The sequence below is a fragment of the Ambystoma mexicanum genome, chromosome 8 (assembly GCF_040938575.1).
Source record: "Ambystoma mexicanum isolate Mex_15411 chromosome 8, UKY_AmexF1_1, whole genome shotgun sequence".
NCBI lineage: Eukaryota > Metazoa > Chordata > Amphibia > Caudata > Ambystomatidae > Ambystoma > Ambystoma mexicanum.
This window is the reverse complement of record NC_090929.1, coordinates 150,461,096-150,484,829: the sequence shown is the minus strand read 5'-3', so window position 1 is coordinate 150,484,829 and position 23,734 is coordinate 150,461,096. Positions and strand designations below refer to the sequence as shown.

Genomic DNA, 23,734 nt, shown 5'->3' with positions numbered 1-23,734 from the left:
TTTTTATTTTTATTTTTTTTAACTTTTCTTTTCTGAAAAGTCTCACTGATACTGGGGACTGGGGGTAGCGCCCCATTCTCGGTTAAAAACAACAAAAACCCCTTCTACAGCATCCTACGGCTAGTTATTTCTAACAGTTTCCTTGATATCCAAAGGAAGCACCCCCCCTTTTTTTTCCTAAGAGAGAATGAATAGGAGTAAGCTGAAAACGTTTGGTTTTTTAAAAAAAAGACATTTGTACTTTTGTTATTACTCAATTCTGCCAAAATGTTCCGCTGGGAGGGGCTTGTAGCAGGTTTTCCATTTTTCACAAATAACTTTTATTACTATAGGGAAATCTAAGGACATCAATGTGAGGGATTATGGGTAATGTACATGTACGCTAGGGATAGGATGCCCTGTTGAGGCCCCCTTTTTTTTTTATTTTAAAAACAAGATGCACCTTTTGGCACCAACCACTGCATGGCAGCCTGTGCAAAGCATGGGACTCTCAGCAGATACAAGCCACAGAAAGAATATGATATATAATTTACAATACAGCGTTTTTGAAAATGGTTAACCAGTGAAAGTCCATGAAACTTACGGTGTTCCTCATTGATCATGATTCATGATTAACAGAGGTCAAGAACTGGGATTGTGATGGCACTTGGACCATATGCCAAACCTCTAAACCACCCAGACTCTTGACATTTTGTGTTGTAGCTGTGTTTTTCTAAACCTTTGCTGATTTCCTTTTGAATCTGTTGGGTCTGGCACGCAACATGATCTGTATTGATACGATTTTCTTTGTACTCTGATCCCACCAGCCTGCCAACATGGAGATCGACCATCCTGAATTCCAAAAAGCTGGGAAAGAGCCAGGTCTACAGGTATGGCGGGTGGAAAAGTTTGACCTTGTAGCTGTTCCAAAGAACCTGTATGGAGATTTCTTCACCGGCGACGCCTACTTGGTTCTGAACACCATCAGGCAGAGTAGCGGCAAACTGCAGTATGACCTTCACTTCTGGCTCGGTAAGTTAATCTTCTCTTTTGCACCTGTGTGCTCAGGTGGGTTTATTTTTCTTGGCAATGATTGTGTGATGTCATGGTGATAGAACCGGTTTGGAAGGATGCTTTTGCACAAATGCATCAAATGCTTGAGAATCCCTGATGTGTTTTGGAATGTTTGATTTGCTTTTGAATAAAACTGTTGTAAAACAAAATTCAGCCTAATAAGTAACACTTTTGTTTTATTCATATAGTAAGTCCATGTAAATATAACCAGACAGTTCATGGTGGGTTTGAAAAAAAAAACTTTCACCTGAAATGTGAAAAAAGGAAAATCCATTTGAGCCAAGTCACACATTCCACAGCACCCCTAGTAGCCATCGCTTGAAGTTCACTTCCAGTTCTGAGCCACAACAGCAAGGCATTGTGGGTATGCAAATTAGCCCAAATGCAAACCTGTTTCTCCAGCAAATCATTTGTCTAAGAGGGCAGTACAATACTGCACTGATGATCCCTATTAAGGGTGAAACCAGGTATGTAGTTGTGATGACGGCTTAATCAACCCAAGACAGACCTTTTCCAAGACTATGCATAAGAACCATTTGGTAGTCCATGAAAGTGAATGGGGGTTGGGGGCGGGGGATTAATCAACACTTGGTGGAAAATGTGTATTTTCAGGTCCTTTATTATTGAATGTATTGCCTCCTGGGTTAGTGAAGGGATCTCTGTAGATCATCCATTAGGCGGAGGCAAAGCCTATTTGGTGAGGCTGACCCATGCCATTTGGTCCTGAAGTATGGGAGCAGCATTAGCAGTGGGTCGGTACTCTGCAGTGCTGAGGTTTACAAGTCAGAGGGGCTTGAATCCCAATCTAGTCAGTGAAGACAGTTCCGTGTAGGGCTAATGGGGTCTGTCTGGTCCATGCAAAGTGTTCACTAGGGCGCAATGTTAAATGCGGCAGGTGGCCACTGCTTTAGGAGTTCAAGACTGCCTGCATAATGACTCGTAGCGGAACCTCTGAAGCAAGGCACTGTAGCCTACAAGACACTTGCACCATCTGTAGGAGCCCACCCACCACATCAGGTGTGATGCTGAAAGCGGGCGCGCGTGGGCCGAGGGCATACCGGCTTATCGCAGTGTAGAAAGAATTTTCACATTTCTAGCCAAAATATTCCATCAAAGAGTGCACAGCATCACTTTTCCCCTCCTCTTCAATATTATGTGTTGTAGTCTGGACTCTGTATCGCCCCCAACGTTTTACAGAGCTACATTGCTCACATCGCCAAACCTCATCAGCTTCAAAATGGCCGCCATAAGATCAATGACAAAGTTCCATCTCGTCTCTGAAGGAATCTGCAGTACCAATAGCCACAACATCACCTGACTAGAATCGAAGTTCATGCGAAGGAAAGAACCAGAAAACGGGCCTCCACGTGCTTCGCATCCTAGTCTCTAGAATAATGTACCTATGCCCATCCCAATGGCCCCATCACTCCGGCAAGTCCATAGGGAACTGAAGAGCCTACTCTTTGACCTGCGAACAGCACCTCTCCCAGCTCCATTCCAACTCTCCCATCCGCATCCAATGTAAACATTTTTTTTATTCTGCTCGGTTGCTTGCTAGCTTGGCTTGTGCCACACACAGTGCATGCATATACAGGAGTTTGCAACTGTACCACAACTCTTCGTTCTCACACTGAGAAGAATGGGAAGGACCTCCAATGTACGTGAAGGTTTCAATTGGGATGTAAATCCCAAGCCCCAGTGTCTCGGAGACTTGTGAACGTACTCCATAACTGTGTCCTGAATGAGACCAATAGGATCTGCCCTCATTCGGAACCAAGATGCCTCAGTCCAGCCTCCCCAAATGAAGGGGTGAAAAAGTTGCACCTGTCGTATTCCGTCGTAGATTCTCTAAATTGTCTGGAAGGGTGGCGTGCTCGTTCTTACCATCTACAGCAATTTGGACCAGCATTGGGTCGGGTGCAAATCCTTCTAGAGACTACAATTAAAAACAACAAACTCTGGCAAAATTAAACAGGTGTATCTAATTGACCGGGAAGGGAAGGTGAGGAGAGACGTTGAAAAATGAGGGAGGGGTCAATGAGGCCACCCTCGCCTAGCCACCAGTCCTGCTTGATTGGAGTTAGTGGCGAAAAAAGCTTCTCAATGAATTTCACTTGACCCATCCCTATACAGCCATCGTCTCCATGGCAAGGGCTTGATGGAATGGACCTTCACCCGTTCTTTAGGGGTCTGTAGGTAGGGGGACCAGTCACTGAGGCCACACCTAACCTTGTGATAAATCAATAGAGATCTGTGAGGAAAAGGCAGGTGTGAACCTATGGATGGAACCTTGAGTGGAGGCAAAAAGCCTAGCCTGTACCAGAAAGCCTCTTGCGATGGTGATTGTATATAAAGTAAGGATCGGGAAGGTGCTCGACTGTAATGCCAGTTTGAACAATGCAAAGAAAGGTTGGAAGAGGCTGCAGAGGCAGAACCTGTCCAATTACCCTTAGGTGGCATGTCAAGAGGACACAATGGTCCGAATTGGGTTAAAGCTTTTTTTTTTCTCATAGATCTCTATTGATTAAAATTGGGTTGGACGTTTTCAAACTAGAAAATTGGTTTGCCCTGTCGAGTTGGCTTAACCTATTCAATTGATGCATCGTTTTAGTTGTCCCTCTGGGGAAAGCCTCTGCCTTCTTTGTGCCTGCTTTCTGTGTCCCTGCCAGCTTCACCACGTCTAAACATAAAGAGGCGGCTTCTTGTTCAATAAAGCATCTTTCTCTGCCCCACTTTCCACTTCGTTATTTTGTCAATTCTGATGCCCAATTGCTACCACCCTCTGTCATCCTTAATCTACTAACCCATGCCCAAACTCCTTATACACATTTTTCACTGACCATGACAACCCGCTCTATTCAATCCTGGAGCCGAGGGCTCCCTTATGGAAGTACACTGCGTTAAACAAGCCCGTGGACTCGGTCGGGCTTTCCACATTCAGGGAGCAAGGGCATGGAATGCCTTACCAGTACAGCTATGCAAAACTGAGAATTATCTCGCGTTTAGAAAGCAACTGAAAACGGTTTTATTCAACCAGTATGATTAATCTCCTTGCAATTATAATTTCTACTCTCCCGTCACCTGGATGCCCACAGGCTTTGGCGCGGTACAAATCCTAAAATAATTCTGTTTTCATGGGGGACTTCAACCTCCCTGGGAACCCTGAATCTCCACCAACTGGAGCTTGACACTGAGATCTGTGAACTCTCCTCCCATCATGACCTTCCTACCCGCACTCAAGTTTACTCCCTCAGCCTTCACTACGTATCCAACTCAGACTACAGCCAACCTCTAGTCAACCCAATTCCTCACACTGACCTCACTTCTCTTCCATGGCAGTACCTTCTCTCCCTTCCAATCACATCATCCACCACAAGACCAGTTCGGGCCCAACTCCATGGTCCTTACCTGTGGCTCAAGCCCAATCCTCTGCCCTTGCCCCCTGCAGATGTCATCCATCATCCAAGCTCTTGAGGACCTTGAGTTCCTACACCCACACGTCACGAGCTTATGCCAGGTCTTGCAATCTTGCACCTTCCTATGCTAGCTCTTAAAATCTAGCAAGATGCTCACAACACTTGCCAGATAGTTCAACAATTACCATTTTCTTTGCTGTTGTAGTCCCCGCTAGTTGTCCTAAACCATCTTTTCCCTTTGGATCCCAAGGTATTTGCACCATGTGCCAGAATGCGCACAGGAGTTAGTTTCCCAGTGCTTTCACACGAGAGGAGCAAAGCATCCTTGCTGTCTTCCAGGTGGCCACAGCTACCCTGGGCCCTCTTCCATTGCATTTGGCCTGAGGGGGGGCAGCAAGTGGGCCTGTGCAGGAGGCCATAGCATTGTCATGTTGATGTGCTCCTCGCCTGCTGGCAGCCTTTTAAAGGCAAGGAGCGCAAGACCATCGAAGCTGCGTTCCTGTAGCACTGGTAACGTGGGGCCAGCCAGAACAGGTGGGTGGCAAGTGCGGAGAGGACAGTTATTCTCCTCCTCCCTCCCCACCCCCCCCCCCCATATTTCCACTGCTGCAATCTTGGTGAAAGTCAGACAGGCCCACACTTGATGGGCGCAAGCAGGCAGAGAAACCATGCGATTCCAGGTAATCGCAAATAACGCTGCAAGGGTTGTATAGGACCTGAGGAGGAATGAGCATATCTCAGAAGCCAGTAAGGCATTGCACTGGCTTCCTATAGCCCTCAAAATCACATTCCGGCTCCTCTGCATTACGCACAAATGCCTGTACGGAGACGGCCCAGCATTATGATATGGCATTTATAACGTGCCTATACACAAGTGTTTCAAGGCGCGACTAGCAAGGGAGGGTGAACAGAGGGAAGACCAACAACGATCTTACTAGGCCAGGTGTCATTCAGATCGCGCAAGTGCATGGGAAGGGGAAGGAGAAGTGCAGGGGGAAAGGGGAGAGGACAGTGCAGTACATGGATAAGACAATAAGTAAAAGTACGGCCGGCAGGTGGCAGGGTAAGTGCAGACGTCCAGTGTCTAGTGCTGGAGGTGGGACTGTAGGGATACAGAAAACAGTCACCAAGTGTGGGGGTTGCCAGGAAGGCAGTGCAGGAGTGCGACTGGCGGGGGAGGGGACCTTGGCCTGCGATCAGAGGGTGGCCAGGTAACCAGTGCAGTTTCAGTGTCAGCCAGGAAATCGGCAAGGAAGAGGAGGAGAAAAAGCAGACGCAAAGTGAGGTTTTGAGGTGCTTCCAGAAGCGACGATGATTCTCCTCAAGTTTCAGGGAGGCTGTTCCAGAGGGAGGCCCCAGCTGAAAAAAGAGATCTACCACCAACTCGTTGCTTGGAGAAGCGACTGACCATGAGGGAATTGGAGGCAGATGAGCGAAGAGCTTGAGAAGGAAGGTATTTAGGAAGAGAGTTCAAGGTATTGAGGCCCCAGGCCCCAGAAGGCCTTGTGGACGATGAAGAGGGTTTTGAACTTAATCCTCGCCGCCACTGGGAGCCAGTGCAGAGATTTCAGTCCTGGAGAGATACGATCCCTGGGCTTGAGGCCAAGGTCAAGCCTCGCAGTCCTGTTCTGGATGAGGTGCAGAGGGCGGAGGGTAGAAGCAGGCAGATTTAGAAAGAGACTGTTGCAGTAGTCCAGCCTAGAGAGAACCAGAGCTCTGGAGACAGTGAGCTTCTGGGGGAAGTAGAGGAAAGGAAGAATACCTCTGAGGAGGTGCAGCTGGTAGTGTAACTTCTTAGAGACGCCAGAGATGTGAGAAGAGGAGAGTGTAGAGTCGAAGATGACCACAAGGTTTTTAGACTCACAGGTGGGAGCAGGAAGGGGGCCAAGAGAGGCCGGCCAGAGAGCTACAGGAAAGGAGGGAGCGGGTTTGCAGATGAGGATAATCTTGGTCTTACTGGGATTAAGACAGAGTCATTGGCAGCACACCACTCCTGGATAGCACAGTCCGAGATGAGGCAAGTATAGGAGGAGGCCGAGGGTAGCCTGAAGATGAGCGGAGTGTCATCTGCGTAGCACTGAAAGTTGGGGCAGAGAGCAGCTATGCGGTGGGCCAGGAGTGCCAGGTATTGGTTGAACAGCCAGTGAGAGAGGTTAGACCCCTGGGGGACACCACAGGTAGAGAAAAGGATAGCAGAGAGGAAGGACCCAAGTTGGACCTGGGAGGGTCGGTCAGAGAGGAAAGAAGTCAGCCACGCCAGAGCCTGACCAGTGATACCCAGGTTATCAGACGGTTGAGCAGGATGGGATGGGTGACAGTATGAAAGGCAGAAGAGATAAGCAGGATGAGGACGCAAGGGGTGAGAGTCAAGGTTGGAGAGCAGGTCTTCTCGGATGTTCAGAGAGCAGTTTCTGTGCTTCTGGCAGCTCTGAAGCTAGACTGATAATCATGAAGACAACCAACAGATTCAGTGTGGAGATTAAGCTGGGAGATGCCCAGTTTCTCCAGGAGCTTACCCAGGAAGGGAGTGATGGAGATGGGCCGATAGTTTGCTCGGCAGGATGGGTCGGCAGAGGGGTTCTTAAGAAGATGGTGCACAAGGGAGTGCTTCAGGGCGGATGGGAAGTCTCCCGTGGTGAAGGAGTGATTTCAGAAATTAGCTAGGGCAGGAGCCAGGGAGTCAATGTGGTACTTTATGGTTTTGGAGGAACAGGGGTGAACCTGTTTTGACGAGACTTTGCACATCTCTCTAATCGCCTTTCTTGACTAGCGGCACACAGGGCGCTTGGGTCCAACAATCTGGGACTTCTATAGGCCCCGTGGGCCAAGCTGGAGGTTGTTACGCTGGGATCTTTTGTTTATGCTGCCCCGAAGAGCTGAAACGGTCTGCCACCCGGCCTGAGACAGTGCCGCTCTCTTTGGAAGTTTAAAATGGGACTAGAAACACTGATGTTCTGCTAACCTTTGGGCCAGTTTCATGTTCTGAGGTGGAAGCTCATGTCTGAGGCAGTGATTTTGCTAATTATAGGTTTGTGTTTGTGATGTAATGTCAGCGCTACTATGCCTCTGGGCCTGTGATATGTGCTTACAAATAAATATAAATAAATAGCCTAGCTTTTGAAGGCCTGGCCAATCGGAGGTCGTGTTGCTGCCGAAACAGCCAAGAGTCCTTCGAATGCAACCTTAACACCAGGGGTCAAGTCCTAAAAATGAAAGTGGGGGGACTCCTCACCAAACGCAATTGGATGCAACGTCGCCAGAAATTAGCATATCAAGGTGAAATATACACATTTCATTAAATTGGCTTTGCATAACCACCCAAATTGCACAGGACGAATGGAATTTGCCTTTCATATAATCAACACGCATACAAAACCAAGAGGATATTTTCCTCCAATAGTGTTTTTGAAAACATTAAAAAGTGTGCATGTTTTAAACTCCAAGAACCAGTACAAATATTTCCCTTGGGACTTGCAGTACTGAAATGAGACATTTCACCTTTTAGTTGGTTGTTATTTGTCCTCACGTTATATAGTGCAGTGGTGAAGTCTCCAGCCTACAAACCTGTTGAGTGCGGTTTGATCCCTGAGGTCATCTTTAATTCATAAATTCAAAGATGTCATTGAATGTTTCTCATTTTAGGTGGGTGACTGAGTCCACCCTCTGAATAAAGTTGGGGGGACTCTGTCTCCCCACGTGTACCCTCGACTTGAGCCCTGCTTAACACGCAGAGCAGTGTTATGTGAATGGGCTTGTATAGGAGGAGTGTTTGGCCTATCCTATTTATTTCAAAAACTGCTATGTGGTGTAGTGTTTTGGGAGGCGAAGGATGGGCGGGTATCCAAAAGAGTGCCTTTCGTTTTTTTTTGTCTAGAACATTTAAACCCAGCTACTAGTAGGTTTCCACCATCCATTGGCAACCAAGTGCCATTGGAATCCAAAAGTGAACATTGTTTCTGCTTGTCCCCTCCTTGGCTAGCACCTCAAGACAAAGCGAAATGAATGTTCATATTTGTACTAGAAGAAAAAGGTGGTTAAGTATTTAAATCCCATTTTTCTATGCAAGGACTCCACTTAGTTGTTTTTAAGGTAAGTGTTGTAAACTGGTATGCCTTCTAACGGCAAGGTACGTTGCTTTTGAAGAGTTACTACTTTGCAACTGTGCATTTCATCAAAATGGGGGAATGCATTTTTTTCTTTAGATGGTTTCGATTGTGAAAGTTTATTTTATTGTGTGAATTTGACTGGTGCATAAAGGGAAATGAATCTATTGAAGTAGAACATTTGATAAGGTGTCCTGGAATGATGCTTGGCGGGTGGGCTGGATTTGGTCCGGGAGACCGGAGAGGAGTGGCCAGTGTTGATGTTTAATGGGGATCTAGGGTAAAGGGGGCGTATAACAGATCATTGAGTCAGTGCAATGCATAGTTTTGTACAGAAGAGGGCCTTGTAGCAATTCAGTAGAAAAACCAAGGGAGCGCCAGGGCTTGACTGCATGAGGATCATTTTCCAGAGTGGATAATGATTCTGAAGTTCTTTTGAATTTAATGTAGAAGAGGGAGGCACATAAAAGCAGCGGCTGCGGGTCTTCAGATTGCCCCCCTGTCTCTCTTCCCGTACCCTCCTCCCTGTCCGAGAACCGGTCAATGTGTGTGTTTTTTTTCTGAGATCGTGCATGATGGGACGGTGGTAGTTTATGAACGTTCCCATTGAGACCATGACTTCTACTTCTTGCATCCTGACACGTATTCCTCTAACTCTAGGGAACGAGTGCTCGCAGGATGAGAGCGGAGCAGCGGCCATCTTCACCGTGCAGATGGATGACAATCTGGGAGGGTCACCACGCCAGAACCGAGAAGTCCAGGGATACGAGTCGCAGACCTTTATGGGTTACTTCAAGTCTGGAATCAAATACAAGGTGCTTATGGGCATGGGGGGGTACCTCTGGTTGCGAGAGTAGACCACTTGCGCGACACGACTAAGTAAATGGATGTCTGTGTTTTGGTGTCGGCATAGCTGCAAAACTGTGTCGCTTAGGTGGGTCGTTCCTCATCGGGAGCCAGGCACATGCAATGCTCTGGACAAAACTGGCACACAACAAGAAACAGTAACGGGGTCTACTCTTACTATACCCCTGCGTACTGGAACCCCATCCCAGTGACAATGCTCTTGCAGTTCAGGGAGAAACTCCATACCTTACTCCTCAGTCAATCCCCAGGTGCCACCTAGGCTCTGCACTCACACATTAAATGTGATCCGCCCATCCTCCCCCTTCACCCCGCCTCCCCTGGCCGGCACATCCCAGCCCACAAATTGTAACTGACCTCCTTGCTGCATATGCATGTACAGTGCTCTGTTAATTAATAATGACCTGCCATATAACACCCCGGATTTAAATATGAATACACACCAGTATCTGAAATTGAGCGGATTACACAATTGTTGCCTAATCGGCCACTGCATGTGCAGGCTTCCGTATTGCTGCCAAAATACCCTTTTAAGGCGCTTCCCCTGATGTGCACTACAGTGACACTTCTCTTGCTCCTGTGTCGCTGTGGGACAATCCTTGTTCATGGGTTGCTTACTAACCTCCCAGTGAAGCAGTATCTGCTACCCTCGTCCTAGCCCTCAAGTTCTTGCCCCAACTAACCTTATGCTGATATGTAGTCATGTGACCACAGGCCCAAGGCTTTGTGGTGCACTGGCCCCCTTTTGTGATGTCCCCCATGCCTACCTCGCGTTCCCCTGCATCTCCACTCGCCTACTAACTGTAAAGGCCCCCTGAGTAGGGACTGCCTCTGCTTTCTTTTTTAGGCCTTTGTGGGCCACTTCTGTTCATAGCGCCAACCTAATCCACTGATTGCTCAGCGCCAACCTAATCCACGGATTGCTCAGCGCCAACCTAATCCACGGATTGCTCAGCGCCAACCTAATCCACTGATTGCTCAGCGCCAACCTAATCCACGGATTGCTCAGCGCCAACCTAATCCACGGATTGCTCAGCGCCAACCTAATCCACGGATTGCTCAGCGCCAACCTAATCCACCGATTGCTCAGCGCCAACCTAATCTACCGATTGCTCAGCGCCAACCTAATCTACCGATTGCTCAGCGCCCTTTCCTACCTGGGATGTACCGTATTTAATGAAGTGTGTGTCATTTCATAATAAGGAACAGCCCAGGCAGCTGCCTTTTCTAGAGAACAAAGGCTCCTGAGAGCGTTCACTTCGTACACAAGTGGCACCTGGAACCGCGAGATCCTACATGTACGAAGGTGAGCGATGCATATTGCAAATTCCTTGTTCCCTGACCTAGCCCCCCCTACATGCCGCGTGTGCCTCGACTCTAGGCTCCATTGTTCTAGCTGGGGTCTGCAACCTTTGGCTCTCCAGATGGCTTGGACTACAACTCCCATCATTTCTAACCAGCACAGGCAATAGTCAGATAGCATGGAAACTGTAGTCTCAAACCTCTGGAGAGCCAAAGGTTGAAGACGCCTGTATCTAGTATAAAAAAAGAGACTCTAGGCACTTGCTTAAGAGAGCCACAACTCAGTGACTGAATGTGGCGATGCAGGGACGAAATGTGTGTTGTAAGGGACGTCCCAGGACCAAGATGCTTTATTTATGTTTTTCATCACCATTCCAAACCGAAATTGTTCCAAAATGGAAAACAATTGGTCATTTCAACTGAATATGCATGATATTTCATGAGCTAAATAAACCATATTTAACAACTCAACATATAAAATGTATATTAACATTTTAAAAAACTCGTAGGTATTCTTCAATAAAGCCATAATGTAAAACACATACATTGACTCAGCTAAAGTGCATATATAATTCCAATACATAGCATTGTTTAACAGGGAAAGGGGGCAAAGCTGAAACCTCTATATTCTGTGAAACTTCTTTTTACAAACTATTAAAGTAGCCTAAAAACATTGGACATGTCAAGGTTCCTGTTAATGCTCCGTGTAAAGTAGATGGTGTTGCATAGTTGAGGTTTCATTTGTAGTGTGGGAGGGGGGGGGCTAAGGCCACTACTTACCATGGTAGCACTCTATTTAAAGCAGTTGTGATGCAAGGTTTCATTTGTAGTGATGGAGACCATTTCTATGTATGAATATCTAATTTACGTTGAGTGTTTAGAAGGACATTGGTTTTCCAAACAGTTTTGGAAGTTTTCCTTTCTACAACTTTCCACCATTGACCTTTTTTGGTTGAGTGAGTCCCCTTTGCCTCACTGAACTGCTTCACCCATTTTGTTTTTGGTGCACTGCTTCGTGCCTATGGCTACCAGCGCAGGGATTGAGGCCCATCTTTTTGTCACCTTGGCTTTTACAGTGCTGCAGGGACACTGTGCCACCCTTTTCTTTTCAAAGTTTCTCAGTACCATGCCTGACACTTTAGTGATGTGGTCTGAACAGGCTAGTGGCAGGGAACCAATTGGGTCAGCTCAGGTACCTCCTGTGACAAATCCACGTCAGGGAAGGACCATGGGGACAGAACCACGATGTACCTTGTGCTGGAGGTGTTCTTGGTGCTCGACTGGGTCAAACTTCAGGGCGCTTTGCAGGCTTCTGCAACGGAGTTCAAGACAGGAGTCAGTTGCGGGTATCGGGCGACGAGACGATTGGGCGAGCGAAGCTGGAGCTGGATGAATGGCTGCAGACTGGCCTACATGGTGGCTCAGGAATCGTTCTCGGTGCGGATTAGCGGTTCCGAAGCACTGGTCGAGATGTCCGGGATGTCTTTAAGCGACGTCAGCTTGTGGAAGGCCCACAGCTAGTGTGTTGCAGGCAGCTGCCTAGTCCTTGCTTGTAGGTTCAGAGACCCTCTGGCACTTCCTATCCAGGAAGTTTGCTGCAGGGCACTCTCTGTACTGTATGGGTTACAGGTTTTAGAGCATCTGGGGGGGGGGGGTCCGCAGAGTTCTGGATCTCTCTTTTCCCTGTGAGATGTTTAGGGGAGGGATGTTGCTTCTCTTTTGGAGGTCCCAGCCTTCCTTCACTGGCGGAAGATGTAAGGCAGACTCTACCTTCAGCCAGGGTACAAGATTGAGTTCTTCTTGCAAAGTCTTCAGATCTGCCAAAGGAAAAGCTACGTGGGCCACAGGGATTGTTGTCGGCTAAGCCTTCCTTAATGAAACAATCCTGGGGTGCCTACCAATTATCTCCTGTATGCGTGAGGTCATAACCAGAGTGCTTTGCAGCAGGAAAGGTAAGTGGGTGAAAAACAGAACATGGTGTGCCCCAGAGCTAAAATGGCAGAAACCTTCGCTCAGCAGAAAGGTCTCTGGCCACACTCCCTTGTGATACGAAGTCCCACCCACCTTCCTGTCTGTTGATCAAAGAGTCTCTGGTTAACGGCCCTCCCTACGTAGTCCTTGTAAAAGCGGCAGGTCTCCTTGAAGCTGCGGTGAGACCAGACTCTTTTGGCTCCTGCAAAGCACATTCTCATACTTAATGAATGGGGCTACTGTAAACAGCAGTCCCTGACATAACTGCTCACGGTCATTGATACTAAGGGCGGGAGCTGGCTTCAGGTTGACATGGTCATATATGAAAGGTTATTGGGTTTCCTGAATCCCTCTATTGGTATGTTAATCACTGCCAACAGATGCAGGGCCTGACAAAAGAGCAGGGTGGATCCATGGAGCCTTTGTTAGTTAATCAGGCTGTCCATGGCTAGGGAAGGTTGGTTGGTTGGTAGCCCCCCCCACCCCTACAACCACCCTTCCTGGAGATGACCTAGTGTATTTCTGGCTTTCAACTAAATGACAGGGCGGACTGTGCCTGTAGGCTGTATCCACCCAGAGTACACTGGTCTATGCATTTGTTGTGGTGTGAGCATAGGAACAAGTGTGTAGTTTAGCCACACACATTTATTCAATGTAATTAAACATTTCAAAAAGCCCTGGCAAGCGCACACCCACCATGCGGATGGTCCAATTCCTCACACCACCTCAGCCCGAATTGTGGGTACAATGCGAGTAAATGGGTGTATTCATGTAGTCTCCCACGAAATCCAGGCACCTGAATCTATAGAACCACCGGAGACACGTTGGACTGCTGCATTGACCAAGCCAAATGCAGTGTGCCAGACTCCTGCCTTCAAGCCAACTGGGAAGACATGACCCTGGTACCAATCTCGCTAGGATTGGTGCAACCAACCATTCTGTAGCCTTGCTCTGCCCCAATCGCTTCCCAAGCGCTGGGTCTGCGTTTGGTCTGTACATGCCTCTGCTGGACTCCACTGTTATATGGGCCCCTTCCTGCCTCGTTGTGGGCATCCTCACTGCTCTTTGTGGACCGTACCGACCTGCAGCTATCGCTCACCATGGGCCTACTGGAAACCAACTGTATTGCTTCGGAGTGCCTGCCATGTTTGCTGAAGTCTGCTGCTTCTGTAGGGCCTTCCCGTGTTGCTGGTACTGAAATCGAGACGTCTCTACCTTGTTCTTGGGGCTCTGCTTGACCTACCCATCGCTGGAATCCTTGAACCCGCAGTTCACCTCTTCAAGAGTGAGTCGTATTGCTCTCATTCCCTGTACTATTAGGGGGAATTTGTAGTTTTACAGGCTAAAAGTCTGGGTTTCGAGGGACCTTGCGTCTCTTTGCGCTCCTTTCCCCATTGACGTGCATTGGGCGCACAGTCTTAACTTGGCCTAGCTATCTTACCAGGCCATATGTTGTGAAGCCTGGGTCAGAAGTATTCGCTGTTCTTGCCTGCCAATTGCTGACCCAGTTGATCTGCATTGGTGCGTTCTTCCAGCTAGCATTTTCTTTTAACCTTAGACCTAGCTATAAAATGGCAGATCCTAGCCACACAGGTGCCATTTTGCTCGATTTTCAAGGCTACACATTTTTCTTCTCGTTCACATCCCTGGTTTACATTTCTCAGCTGGCTTAGCATAAGGCAGAGGTAGGGCGTTGTTTTTTTTGGTCAGAGGGCACACATCACCTGCACAGTTTATGGGAGAGTGCTGGGTACCTGTGTTGCCTTTTTTTCCCCTTCAGACCACTGACCGACTTGTGTAAATGTTATAAATGGAAGAGCACAATTCAGTCAACACCCCCTTCAGAGAAGTAGACCCTCTTCCCCCTGTTTCTGTAGTGTAAATGGGTGAGCCGGTACCTTCCCCGGCTTTAGGAGACCCCTGTGGGGGAACAATTTGTGCATATGCTAATCTCTGACTGCCCCTCCTTACTCTTGGAAGGACACCCGTAAAGTCTGGATGAATAAAGCATGCTATTTTGCCCTGGTTCTATCATTTAGGTGTGGCATAGTGTTGTAAGGAAATACCCCGAGCCCCTTACCAAGTAATGGGCCAGAGACTGAAAGCTCTAGATTAGTGTTATTGGAAAGTCCACTCTACATCTCCCACCTAAAGCACCTGTTTGTCACTGCTGACAACCTGCTCTTCACCATCCTGTAGCCACTGCACTACACACCTTCCTCCCTGTCACTGCTGACAACCTGCTCTTCACCATGCTGTAGCCACTGCACTACACATCTTCCTCCCTGTCACTGCTGACAACCTGCTCTTCACCATCCTGTAGCCACTGCACTACACACCTTCCTCCCTGTCACTGCTGACAACCTGCTCTTCACCATCCTGTAGCCACTGCACTACACACCTTCCTCCCTGTCACTGCTGACAACCTGCTCTTCACCATCCTGTAGCCACTGCACTACACACCTTCCTCCCTGTCACTGCTGACAACCTGCTCTTCACCATCCTGTAGCCACTGCACTACACACCTTCCTCCCTGTCACTGCTGACACACTGCTCTTCACCATCCTGCAGCCGCTGCACTGCACCTCTTCCTCCCTGCCTGTTTTTGGGACCAGTTGCTGCACATTTTGAGGAATCGACGCTACGAATTCCATCATTTCTGCTCCTCGTTTTGTCGCAAAGCTACAGAAACGAAAATGGCCAGGGGTGGGAGTACAAAGTTGCAGGTAGTTTTGCATTAGAAGGCTTACTCCCCCGCCGCTGCCCCCTCTCATGAGTAACCAATTCACTACTAAGATTTCCTAGCATCTTGCAATACACACAGAAATCCCACTACCGCATATGGCAGCCACAGCACATCCGTTGGCACATCAATACTAACCAAATAACAACTAAGCACCTCTCTTTAGCCCTATGAGGCTCTTGCCCATTGGCTAAACGGAGGTGAAGTGTAGTCCATCAGATCTTTCCTCGGCCAAACCCATGGAAAGCAGATTGGCCAACAGGAAGTGGGTTCTTCTGACCTGAACCCTTTTAACATCACAGGTTTTGCATCTGCCTCTCTCCCTGTCAAACTAATGACAAAGCCCCACCCACCCCATCCCTTTTCTTCTTAGTGTCATGTGCGGCGAGGCCATAGTGACAGAAGTGTACCAAACCAGACCATTTACATTATGGTTTGCCAGGTCCCTGGGCACTGCTAAGATGTTGACTTCATAGCTGCATGTCTAAATGGGGAAATTGCAACTTTGAATTTCCTCCCAAAAAACTCTTGATAAGGCCACCTGTCTGTAACAGCCTGAACACTGAGAAGGACTTCTAGAGCATCTACTCGTGTGTTGGAGATGAGTCACAAGCTTCAAAGGGGACAATCTACTGTAACTCCTTCTCTCCTGCTTTGGTTGTCTAAGGCATATATGCCTGCATTTAAATATGTTAAATATCAAAGTGGTAGGCAACCTATTTTATTGTCAAACTGGATGCATATATGTTAGTGATTTACTTGCCTTCACGTGTGTGAAACTTGTGAATCTGTTAATGGTGCATTTGTGTACTTCCCTGCATAGTTCCCTGTCGGACTTTGTGATTGTTAACTGTTGTCACACCAAGCCTACCTCCTTCTAAATAAGCCTAATTGATCAACCTCTTAATGGTGATGCTGCTGAGCAAAGACTTAATCTGGTTCCATCGTTAAACTGGATTTCTCAGAATTAGTCGCCAAAGTAGCTTTTGAAAAAATGAGTGAACACTAACATTTGTAGACTTTTCTTTTCATAGATATGAAATCAGTGAAATAGTTTTTTTTAGGTTACAGCCTAGGGTCATTGAAGGGTATTGTTTAATATGCAAAGCTACAACCAGTTGCTTGCCCATGAACTAAACACATAAAAACCAATGGCTTTGCCAATGCTTGTTACTTGAGTTTTCTGTTGTATGTTTAAATATCATGTTACTTTATGAAACAAGGCCAAAGCTACAACCATTTGTCCAAGAAATACAGATGGCTAACTATAAAAAGAGCATCGTCAAAGACAATCATTCTGCCGAGCAATTCCTTATTAATTGGAATTGTTCCTTCACAGTTAAGGGGGCGTTGTACACATTGCTGTTGTGTATATTTCAAGGCGCTTCATATTTTGCGGGCCGCTTTTTACACATGTGATTCCTTGTAGATATTGTTTGTACTTCAGAGTAAAGGGCATATTGTAAAGGGACACTTTTTTTGTCGTATGTTGCCCTATGTTTGTATATCCCCAAATATTTACATATACTGAGAAAATGATATACATGTTTTCTTATAACGGGAGTTTATATCTCCGGTTAGTGTCGTCTTTTACAAATAAAATATCATAAACTGGAAGGTAATCTTGCATTTGTGGGAAGAATTAGGAAAAGCGAAGTACCATTTTGAGAAAAGCATGCTCTGAAAATCAATTTTCCATCGGGATATCCCCATTCTAAGATTGAAAAGTGTCTTTTTTTCAACGTCTTATAATTTTGCAGTCTATACTTGAATTCGTCCCAAACGTGGCATTCTCCATTTAATTGTCCATTTGATTTGGTTCCATGGGTTCTAAAGATATTGTAACGCTCACCTGGTTCCCACGGAGGCGCGGGCGTGGTCTGGACGGCAGTGGCCTCTTTGAAGGAGATGTTCAGCACCCTGAAAATGGAGGGGGCTGGGTTCCCAAATCCGGCTTGTCTGGCTCGGATGAATACCCTTCTGTGAGCGAAAAGGAAGGGTTAATACTCTGCGGGTTTTGTGTTGATCTCTCGTTCCCCTTCTCACCCTCCTTGTAACCCTTCCGTAATTCCCTGTGGAGACTCACCTTAGGGATTGAAAAGGCGAGCTCTCCATCCTGCTTCTGATGCAGGGGCGCATTGGGATCCAGTTACGTCACTGGATAGTAAGTTCGAGTTCGCTTGTCTGTTCTGGTAAGTACCGTAAATCTTTATGGCAAGCTTGAGTCTAAACTGTTCCTCTTCTCTTTTGCAGGTAATGGAAGACTCCGGGCTGAGGGCGGTTTCCGTCGAAAACCTGATTTCAGGTGAGTTTTGGTGTAGGCCCACTACTGTCTTTTCCTGTCTCTTTTTCCTTAGGGGCCAGAGTTCGAGAATGCCGAAGAAATGGAGCTGGTACGAAGCAGAAGCTGAGTCCGACCTGTAAGCAGGTAAGTTTAAAATAGTTTGTTTGCTACGGTTCTTGCATTCACTAATGTGATGTTTGCTTTTTCCCCATAGGGGCCGGGGTGCTGAAATGCCCAAGGAATGGCATCGACCCGAAGGTAAGAAGAATTAGCATGGCGGGTAAGTGCTTCTTGGTTATTTTCCCCTTCTCACCTTGCTTTCTTCTCTTCGTCTCCCCGTAGGTGCTGGAATGCTGCAGGAGATCCGGATGGGCGTCGCAGAGCCCGAAGGCGCCACGTGCAGGTAAGAGAAGCGCGCCCAGATGTATGCGACGCAGTGAGTATTTAAAATGATGTCTTTTTGCAGGAACGTTGGCGCGCTGAATCCGGAATGCAGCTTTAACAGGTAAGGTTTGTTTTCACCTGTTTCTTCTTCCCTTTTCTATCCTTGGGTGTTTCCAGGATGCTGGCAGGCGTGGTCGAGGACTGGAGCAGGAGCAGGCACGGAGCGTCCAGCTGCTATGAGCAGAACAACGCGAAGCGTGATTTGCTGTCTGGGCGTGGCTTAAATAGCCTTTCAAGTAGTCCCAAGTATGTATCCTGCCACCAGCCACACCCGTGTGGTTAAGTAGTTCCTTTTTCATCTGGAAGTTGTAGAATGATCTGCCAGGTAAGGAAATTGCAGCATGGTCTGCCAGGTAAGTTTGCACCAAACACATTTCCTTCCATATCTTGTATGAGCCTGGCGCCGATGGTGCCAGGACTTGTTTGGCCTGAAGCCAACGGCGCCAGGACTGAGTCCAAAGAGCCCCTATCTGGGGTGGCTGGGACTTCCCTAGTATACATGTTGCCTGCCTCTGAGGGTGCCAGGCCCTGTCTGGTTCCTTGGAGGTAGGCATCATGACAGATATAGGGGAAAGCATGTTATTTACCTATGGCAACCTTAACTACAGAACTGTGGCTCTATACTTTTCTAGCTATATCATCTACATATCTTTATATCGTCTATAATGACCATCTCGAAACCCTCTATGTAAATCCTCGCTCTAGATCCTCCAGATCATTTAGGTGTGTCTGTACCTCTTTTATGTATAATCTTTATGTAGTTCTTAAAGCAAACTTGATGTCTAATTGTATTAGGTTTTGGAGAAAGCCACTACGTCCATTAAACATAGAACGATATTCTGGATTTATGTTACGGTAGGATACAGCTAGATAGTGCCTTTTCTGTGTTGATAAAGATTTCAGATCTAGTGTTTTGGCAGCATTACATCCTGCTGAACAGGACTGCATTGCATTTGATAGTAGTGACTTGCACCTCTCCATAAACCGAGTTCTTCCCAGGCAACGAGTAGGCGAGCCACAGAATTGCTGGTTATAGCTATGCATGGAAATTCTACCTGATGCTACAAGATGGGGAAGCCGCCTCCTCATCCTTTCAAATTTGTTAGATCATCCCTCGGCTATAAGATTTCTCCCCAGTAAATTAAATAAAAAAATAAAAACAAAGTTTTATTCGTCATGATTACATGTTTGTTTGGTATTAACGTTGTTCATAAAAAGCAACCAATAGATGTGACTTTATTGTAATCACTTTTTATTTGTGATGATTACATGTTTGTTTGGTATTAGCGTTGTTCATAAAAAGCAACCAATAGATGTGACTCATTGAAATTGCAATGACATTAGCCAATCAATCCCGCTGAAAAAGGATTTTCATTGCAAAATTCACAACTGGCGAAATATTCATCCTTTCACTGCATTGTGATGGAAATGCACTAGAGGGTAAAACTGGCCAGAAAAATACAAATGTAGTTTGTGAAAAAGACTGCAACAAAACATACATTTCTTAGTCAATGACCTAGCAAATCCTAGAAACATTCACTTGTACCCAGTGCTCCAGATAAGATTTTGATATTATACTCACTTTTTGTTGTTGTTGTTAAAGTTGGGAGTAAAATGATTTTTTTAGGGAGTAAAAATGGAACTCCAATTACCAATGGAAGTATTTTATATAAACAAATAAATAAAAATGTTTTAACTGGAAACGGAAATGTTGTGTAAAATAGTTATTAATACACATAAAAATATGGATGTTTACTTCTTCCGATCAGGAAATAACCGGTTCTTCCTCTGGTATTACATACACTACTGGTCCAAACATATCCATACAGCTGTGTGAGTGAAGGCAGTGGTCCTACGTGTCCATTTCCTTTTTACTCCCTATTTCTGTTTTTTGGGAGTATTTGCTTATTGTTGGGGCAATACAAGTGGCTGATCCGCCCCTTCTCTCTAGGGCTGCATGTACCCCAGGCTGTGTGGCAAAGCTTAAGGCAGACTGATGTGTGGATCTCCACTATGATCAGTTTTCATCATTCTTTCGTCTATCATTCGTAGGCTGGTGGCGTGGCATCCGGGTTCACCCATGTGATTACCAACGAGGTCAACGTCCAGAGGTTGCTCCAAATCAAAGGACGCCGGCTGGCTCGAGCCATTGAAGTACCTGTGAGCTGGGAGAGTTTCACTACAGGAGACTGCTTCATCCTGGACCTGGGCGAAGTACGTTTTCCACTTGGAACCAAGTGTTCCGGTGTCCATGCTATGCCATAACTTTCAATGTTAGTTTACGGTCCTTGCACAAATCTCACGGCTTTACATGTATCCATGCATGACTTAGCTTCTGCCTGACTTTATTCCAGGAAATCTACCAGTGGTGCGGCTCCAAGGCCAACAGATTTGAAAGGCTCAAGGCGACAAATATTTCTAAGGGCATTCGTGACAACGAGCGGAGTGGGCGTGCCAAGGTGTTTGTGGTGGAAGACGGCATGGAACGGGAGAAAATGCTGGAGGTACTTTGTATTTTTTTGTTGTTGAAATAAACAGTGCTTCAACAAATGGTGCGTTGTACAAGAGGGCATAGTGGAAGCTGGAGCAGTAACCGTTTGACATAATACCTGTTGGAGACTCCTATGAATAGTGGTTAGTGGAGGGGGGGTAATCCAAAATGGGGACGGCGAAGACCAAATAACTACAATCTACAACAATATGTGCAGAAAGGCAAACTAGATGGTGGCTGATTTGGGGTGGGGGAGGGTTGACCATGCTTTGCTGGCTTTTCTTCCAGTGAGGGAGGGTGTGGTTCTCTAGGGCGAGCTTGAAGCTCACAACAGATGAGATGTTTTAGTTTCTGAGCGTTCCAGGGATGCGGTGCAATAAGGGTAACTGAGCGGATCTTGGGGGGCGCTTTTGCTTAGGACAGCTTGGGAAGTACTGCTGCACTTATACTACTACCAAACATGGGGTGAATGCAGTAAAAAGGTATTTTCTATTTTATTTTTAGCAATTGCTTTTGTTTTACTACTGCTTTCAATGCTAAGTAAGCCACTACCTAAAACAGGAGTAAGGACCCAGAGTGAGCCAGACTTGTGGGTTCTCCATGACGCTAATATTGCCTTTACATGTTCTCTTCTGCTTTTTGTAAGGTTCTCGGAGATAAACCGGCGTTGTCGGAAGGCGCACCTGATGATATCAAGGCGGACACATCAAACCGGAAGCTGGCGAAACTGTATAAGGTAAAAGCATCTTTTTAAATTTAGACTTTGCATAGTTCACCACTTTATTAAGCCATTAAAAATGTCAGGAATAGATGGAAAAAAATAAACCATTACGATGAAATATGATAAACATTTTGTATAATATCATGACATTGAATGCAAAACCATACATTACGGGAATGACAAATGGTGCATTGGAAAGTGTAATACCCTTGCGTAGTGGGACTGTGCGATATCCAACCATTCAAAAGTGGTCTAAATACATTTCCATTTTTTAAAAAGTTTCCATCACAAATTTTAAAAAACATTTCTTCATAACATTCAAACCTAAACTCTTTTCCACAAATTTGCAACAAACCGCGCCACATCTATAAAACATCTAATATAGAGACTGAGTACATCTTATTTTATTGACCCGCTGGCTAGAACATTGCCCATCACCACCCCCTGTGACAATGTTTGACATCGGTGTGTACGCAATGGAGCCCAGAGTTATACCACTGGAGATCGATCCGTGAAGATATGAGCAAGCCGCGCTTCTGAATTGACTAGAAACCTACCTTGTGGCTACATAATCACTCCATAAGGATATTGTGTTAGAGCCAGACCGCACATTGCGCAAGCATTACTGCCTTGTTCTTGCATATCCTCTTGCCATACCTTACCGAAATATGCATCTATAAGGATGCTATTACGAGGGTCCCAAGAATCTCGCTATGTTTGAGCTTCAGTCAGATGCATGAAAATAAATTGGAATTCAAATCGATTTTCCCCCTGAAGAAAGTTTCTAATTTTAGGGAATAGAAACCTGTTGTAGCCAAGGAGTTGTGGAAAAGAATGATATACCCCCTGGATGTTTTTAGTTTTTTTTTTTTCTCACACATTGTCACTGGGTGTGGTGATGGGCAGTGTTCTGTTCGGCAGGTCAGTAAAATGTGATGTACAGTCTCTATTAGATGTTGTATATATGTGGCATGTTTTCCTGCAATTTCATGATCCTATGTAAAGGTTTCCTTTTTGAATGTGGACTTTTTTTTTTTTTTTTAAATTTGTGGTGGGAAAATGTTTTAAAAAAATGAAACGATTGGAGATATTAGATTTAGTCATCTTTTGAATAGTTTGATATCGCAGGGTCCTACTGTTAGCAAGTTTTACTAATTCCACCTGTGGTTGGACTGTAGAAGACTCACTCTTAGGAGTACAGGGCTCCAACCCAAAAGGTTTGGTAGCTGTGGACGAGCAGCCAGGCTGACCCTAGGAGGTAGGAGGGGTGTAGTTGAGTACAGAGACCTTTGAGCACACCTGTGGTCAAGGAAACACTTACACACTGTAGTATTATAAAAATAGGCTTCTTATTTACTAAGACGATGTTAAAATCAAGACAGTTCAGATAAGTAAAAATAGTTCACACATCTAAATATTTCTGGAGCTTGTGGATTTGCTTAGATCACATGCTCTGCCTTGTCCGACATCTAGTGGTAGTCGCGGAGTATTACAAGATTTGTTTTCAAAACTCAAACGGACGTCGACAGGGCGTGTTAGTAATACTATCTCTAGTGTGACATGTACTGTACCCATGGTCCTTCACGCATCAAGGTCCCTCCGATAGTTTTTTTTTTTTCTGCCATCGAAGTCTGTCGCAAATGCAGAGTTCTCTTCCAAGCTGATGCCTTTTAATTAGTTGAAAGTTTACTTGTAGACTTTTTTTCCTTATTGTTGGCTTTGCCGCACAGCCAACCGACTGCTCGACAGCTTCCGACGAATAACCTCATCGTCTACGATGTAACTAATGGACGACCAGACGCGGCCTACTCTGGCCTCTTCGGGCTTAGGCCCTTACAATAGGGAGGGAGAGAGTAGGTTCTTCGTACTGACATTTAAAGAATGCATATCCTGCCAACCCCTTTCCTTTTATCTCGCCAATCTGCGCTTGAAATAACGGACAAAACTCCCTTTTTAAATTTTGCCGTACCTACCACCGAAGGTTCCTGTGGAAGGACACGCACTGAGTGTGCAGTTGTCTCCCGAGGGATCACCCTGAAAGTTTGCAAATCTTGTAAACCTTTTTGACCTAAAACTCTGAAAGAACGGCGCACCAAACGCTGGGCTGCTATGCAATGCAGGCCAAGGCCACCATCGACGTGACAAGACTCCAGCGAGGGCAGTATCGGGGTCATGAGTGATGCCGAAGGCAAGCCTGGTTCGTCGGAACCCCATGTGTGGGCCCCTGACTCCGATAAGCAGGCTAGTAGCTCTGTAATGGAGAACATGGCTGCAAGAGCACACAAGCCCAAGAACACTAAACACATACCCCATGGCCGATTTTCGACGGTATTGTCGAGCAT

The 23,734-nt window shown here is 46.3% G+C and overlaps 1 protein-coding gene across 3 annotated transcripts in view; it reads left to right on the top strand.

Moving 5' to 3' along the window:
- The window catches only part of GSN (gelsolin), a 291,591-nt gene that overhangs the window by 132,945 nt on the left and 134,912 nt on the right, over positions 1–23,734 (top strand). For all 3 annotated transcript variants that reach the window (XM_069609519.1, XM_069609518.1, XM_069609517.1), the window contains exons 2-6: positions 807–1,011; positions 9,233–9,387; positions 20,233–20,394; positions 20,535–20,684; positions 21,318–21,407. In XM_069609519.1, coding sequence (XP_069465620.1) covers positions 816–1,011; positions 9,233–9,387; positions 20,233–20,394; positions 20,535–20,684; positions 21,318–21,407 — 753 coding nt within the window. In that variant the 5' untranslated portion in view covers positions 807–815. The remainder of the gene's footprint in view (positions 1–806; positions 1,012–9,232; positions 9,388–20,232; positions 20,395–20,534; positions 20,685–21,317; positions 21,408–23,734) is intronic.